Source organism: Echiichthys vipera, assembly GCF_963691815.1.
Source record: "Echiichthys vipera genome assembly, chromosome: 22".
NCBI lineage: Eukaryota > Metazoa > Chordata > Actinopteri > Perciformes > Trachinidae > Echiichthys > Echiichthys vipera.
Window position 1 is genome coordinate 19,464,711 of NC_139847.1, and position 5,793 is coordinate 19,470,503.

Consider the following 5,793-nt stretch of genomic DNA (forward strand, 5'->3'; position numbering starts at 1 on the left):
ATTATTTGACAAGCAAACACACATGCAACCAAGGAGAATCAAGGACTGTGAGAAAAGGGACCAATTAATGATTTCTTCTTGGCAGACAATATCAAAGAACATATATGATATACTTGTGAAATACGAACATGATCTTCTTTTCTGTGGATGGCCATAGAAACCAAAATGACAATAGAGAGCAGAAGCCCTGACACTTCCGGGCTAGCCGTTGCTCCACTAGCTCAACAAATCTCTCATTATATCACTATATTCTCGGTTGCTAAATCAGAATGACTAAATAAATAGATATTATTACCATCCCCATCTGGATAGATGTAAGGGGGGGACAGAACATACTGTCTATTTTGTTAATCTGTTGTATTCCAAAATTCCAAGTAGTTATGTTTCACTTTAGCTGGTAATAGCTCCATCAGCTAGCTACATCACCATCACCATCACCATCATCCTTGTTATTATTGAAACTTAGAGTTAGCATCACATACCCACCAAAGGGTACCATGGATTTCAATGGGAGCCAGGACTATGGGTCCTATCCAACAGGGCTTCCTTATAACACAAGCATGGACTATGATGACTACTACCAGGAGCCTGATGCCAGTAAAATCATTATCCCATCTATCTACGCTCTTGTCTGTTGTATAGGTCTCACTGGCAATGCCATGGTCATCTACGTCATTCTGAAATATGCCAAAATGAAAACAGCCACAAACATTTACATCCTCAATTTAGCAATTGCTGACGAGTTGTTCATGTTAAGTGTTCCTTTTCTGGCCACATCAGCTGCAGTCCGTCATTGGCCCTTCGGGTCACTGATGTGCAGGTTGGTGCTGAGTGTAGATGGTATCAATATGTTTACGTCAATCTTTTGCCTGACTGTGCTGAGCGTGGACCGTTACGTAGCAGTGGTCCACCCTATCAAGGCTGCTCGCTACCGTAGACCCACTGTAGCTAAAGTAGTCAATGTGTGTGTATGGGGGCTGTCACTCATAGTCATCCTGCCCATCATCATCTTCGCAGACACTGTCCCGGCGCAGGACGGTGGTGTGGACTGCAATTTCTTGTGGCCAGAATCGGCGTGGTCAGAAGCATTTGTGGTGTATACCTTCCTGTTGGGGTTTCTGCTTCCAGTCGGAGCCATCTGCTTATGCTACTGTTTAATGGTGGCCAGGATGCGAGCAGTGGGGTTAAAGGCTGGCTGGCTTCAACGACGGCGCTCTGAGAAGAAGATTACCCGCATGGTGCTGCTAGTTGTGGCAGTGTTTGTTCTCTGCTGGATGCCCTTCTACATCGTCCAACTGATCAGCGTTTTCCACAGGCCCCCAGACCCCATGGTCACTCAACTTTTTGTCATCCTCAGCTACGCCAACAGCGGGGCCAATCCTATCCTCTATGGCTTTGTGTCCGACAATTTCCGGCGTTCATTTCAGCGCATTGTGTGTTTCCGGTGGCTGGAGTCTGGGCTGGATGCAGAGCAGGTGGATTACTGTGCTGTAGCTTTAAAGAGACAAGAAACATGTAGCCCTGTGGATTTTCCCAAGGACTGTATGGCTTCTGATATGGTGTTTCGCAATGGGACATATACCTCACGTACAACCACAGTGTAAGCAGAACAGGGGCAAGTAAGACAAGTAATCATGACTTAAAGAGGAATTTTCCACCTTTGGGTTATACAGGGAAAATTTATATTTCATTTTGATTTATGTTATAAAAAACTAAACTACATGAGTTCCAAACATATAATTTCAATATAATTTTCCCTGAAGTAAACAAGGGTGCCATACAGAAACTGGCATGACAACACATGAACTCGTTAATTTCAGGCACCATGAGAATTTTGGGCCACCGGCCAAAAGTTGAGAAAGCCTGAGTATCAACTAATGGATGAGCAGAAAATGTAAAATTCAGCAGCTGATTCAGCTGGCTGACATGTTGAGAGAAAAACTGTCGATGAAAAAGGTGTAGATAACTGTAAGGATCCTACTAATTTACTGTTTTCAGGTGGGTAAGGGATGTGAAGTACAGATGAATGTAATCTAATTTTGTAACTTGACTTATTGAAAGCCCTAGGCATAAGGGACTGCTTTGATACCCCATAAACTAATCATGAATGTTAAACTCCATGTTAATTGGTTATTTACAGATCCACACTCCAAAAAAGCATCCCCACAATCCCCAAATTCTATAGTTTACAGATGTGTTACAACAAATTTAATTACGCAAACAATTACGGCAATTATTATCACCGTAATTATTATAATTATCGCAACAACAGAGTCATTTTATGTTCACAACTCTGTTCTTAGTTTTTTATTAAAATACTCTTTTTCGTCCACTAATTGTTTAAAGACAAATGTCATCTACTCCTCATCTGTAGTATTCAGCTCACCAACCTCAGAGACAGATTTGAATATTTGCTACGTCCACATACCATCAGTTACCCTTTGACACCTCCCTCATAGATGTGGATCAGTGATTGGCAAGTTTTCCACATGTTGATGGTATAGGGAAGTGGTTCCCAAACATTTTTCTGGCGACCCACTTTTTTAAAATGACAAACCGTCACGACCCAAGTCATAATAAGCCTCATTTGCAAATTGTGAGGACAGCGAATTGGTGCATAAATGAACATTCCTTAACAGTTTTTACTGCCATTTCCTAAACTAAATATTTGGAAGGGATATATGTTTGATAAACCCCAGCATCGTTTCATCCATGTGTTATTAAAAGCATAGCCCTCTACACTGGAGATCAAAATTAGAGACCAAAGTATAAATACTTGATTTTTTCAAATCAAATCAATTTTTTTTTTCTGCTGTACTAGCATGTTTTTTAAATAACAAAGGCACTTCAACAAAAACTTTTATTTAGAGAAAAAACAGTGATCTAAATGAGAGAACAGTGTTGATTGTGTCAAAAAAGAGAAGATTTCAACAATGTTTTCTTCTCTAGGATTCAAAAATGAACAGGAAGTGTAGAGGCCACAGCTTTGAATGACTCCAGCACATCTGCACCCACAGGACATCACTAGTTTCTCACACTGCTCTGGTTTGATCTGCGTCCATTCTGACTCAGTCTCTTCCACAGTTCACTAACTGGAGTGGGTTTATTACACATTACTTTGTTGCTGAGGGTTTTCCAGAGATTCTCTATGGGGTTTTATCACTCAGTAGATTAATCAATCTACAAAATAAACAGTAATGGACCAAACCGTAAGCTGTGATTTGGGAGAAAATTTGAAAAATAAGGGATGCTATCGCTATTGGGCAATATTTAAAATGATCTTCAACTAATTTATTTGCATTTTATAATAGCACTTTACATAGAATGGAAACTGTACTAAATCTCACCACATGTTTAAATCTCTTTCATTTAAGCGTTTAAATGTAATTGATTGAGTCTATTTTATATGTTGTCCTGCGGATTTGTGCAACACAGAAAAATTCAAAATAGTAATTGGTATTGTTGGGTAAAGACAACAGGTGTTACCAAGTTTAATTTAATAGTATGCTACTGTGCTAGTTTTACTTTTCAGTAACACATAAACCATGATTCTATATAGAAAAAAACACTTGTGGTATGGTATGGTACAGTATGTCCCCTGTGACGGGGCTGTGTTTGCCCTGGATATCACCCAGATAAGAGAAAGGTTAAAGGAGCCGTACTCAGCATTTAGAGCATTAAAGGGATGGTTCGGCTTTTTTTGAAGTGTGGGTGTGTGAGGTACTTTCAATAGATACAACAATGGTTGGCTACCATACTGCCAGTGTGGAGAAGCAGACAGGAGTACCAACATGGAAGCTGCTGTGGACGGGGGCATGGGGTTTATTACCTGAGTTGCAGCCAGCCACCAGCGGGCGATCAAGATGTTTGGCTTCACTTTTGGGGCGCTGTCAAGCTGTCCATCATTGTACACAGTCTATGGTACAGCTCCTTTCAATTATTAGTGTGTTACTTTCTCCAGACTTTCAAATGATGTTTGATTCTTTCTGTGTACGTTTCTGTATTTGCTGTATCTATATTTGTTAATTGTTTGATGGTGGATTTGCTTGAATTTGAGGTATGTCTTTGTAAACTGAGCAAGAGCTGTTCAGTTGCTTCAGTTGTGCAACATGACCAAAATGCTTGGAAAAAAATATATGTATATGTTGGGATCATGTTTCTAATTTGCAAAATCTCACAAAATTATCTTTTCACCTCTGATTTCAATTTGTCATTTTGTGTTTTGCAGAGTCTCTCAAAAAGGTAAAAAAAAAAAATGTAATTCATAATGAAATGTATTTTTTCTTTCTTTCACCTGATGATTATTACAAAGTGTGTGGGATCAAAAACCTTTACTTGTACTCACTTTATTCACAATGCTTCCATCATCAGACCTTCGTCAGGTATCAGTTATATAAACAAACAGCACCAGCACCTTACAGTATAAACAGTACACAGTACTTTATAGAGACTGTCCTTCAAACAAAAGTAAAAGTATCAGGCTTTTGAAAAAAACTGTAGAGACCCTGTGCACCACAGTACTTTTCTCCTGTGTGCCACCTGGTGCAGCCAGGTAAACCACAGAAATCCAACACATACCAGGATGTCAGAATTGACACTGCTTTATTAACAAACATTAAAAACTATATGGAGCAAAATGCTTTTCACATCAGATTCGCTATGAAAACACATTAGGATTTCTCAAAGTACCACAAAACGTCATCATTAAAAGCCTACATTTTCTTTAGTTAAAGAAAGATTTAAATAAATAAACCGTATATTGGAATGAAATACTGTAAGCCTATATAATTTCAAAGTACATGAATAAATAAAAGAATGGAGAATTATGTATAGATAAATATCAGGTAGCAAAAACTAGTTTAATTTTATAAATATATCATCATCATCATCAGGTCTTTATTGTCATTGTAAAACAAAATCACAGCAATCACCCCGTCCGTACATATACAACATACAGTACATACAATAAGACAGACATAACAAGATGACTGGGCAGTATGAGGGGGGAGGAAAAGGAAAGAACCAGAGGAGAAGGGAGGAGGAAAAAAAGAGACTGTGAAAAAAACCTCTGCAACATAAGCACATATGAGCACACTGTACAACATAAGAACTCAAAAACAACTTGCAACAGGGGAGGGGAAAAGGAGCGAGGAGGCGTTCCAACACAGATAGGGAGCAGGCCGCAGAAAGGAAGGTTCCTTGAGTGATTGTGAGCCTGGAGAGTTGCCTTGACCAGCTCCCAGTCAGTATGAATTAAGAGTACATGAATATATAAAAAACTAGTAGACAAAGCAGAAGAGGCTACTATAAAAAATGACGGAGCCCCTGAAGGGTCGCAGATCATTTTTTGGGGGACTACGTTAATATGTTGGCTCGCAACGAGGAAGCAGGCATCATCATGGATGCTGCGGTTTCATTCATGTTCAATCTAGAGAATCTTTCTTCTTTAAAAGAACACCAGAGAACGGCTCGGGAGGCTTCTGTTGGTGGAAACCATGTCAGCTGTTCTGTTTGGCTCTTCCCTGCGTCACTCATTAGCGTCACAGGTTGGTTTCGGTGTGAGTGGTTGAAGTAGCACATCAAAAAGATGACGGACAAGTGGTTTATCCAATCATATGCAAGGATTTTTGATAAGGCCCAGCCTCCTGAAACCACTTCCCAGTTATGCGATCCCAGATGAAAGAGTGAGCAAGGCAAAAAGAAAGTCTTGTGCCTGAGAATCAGGTTAGGCCTGACCCACATTTTAAGGGGAAAAAATATTGCATTGTATATATATATTTATACATATAGATA

At 39.5% G+C, this 5,793-nt stretch overlaps 1 protein-coding gene across 1 annotated transcript; it reads left to right on the forward strand.

Moving 5' to 3' along the window:
- Positions 1-497: 497 nt before the first annotated feature.
- sstr1b (somatostatin receptor 1b) lies at positions 498-1,604 on the forward strand (the record flags this gene model as incomplete). The annotated part of the gene is made up of 1 exon (XM_083937026.1): positions 498-1,604. The coding sequence occupies one exon, from the start codon at positions 498-500 to the stop codon at positions 1,602-1,604; it is 1,107 nt and encodes a 368-aa protein (XP_083793152.1).
- Positions 1,605-5,793: the final 4,189 nt, after the last annotated feature.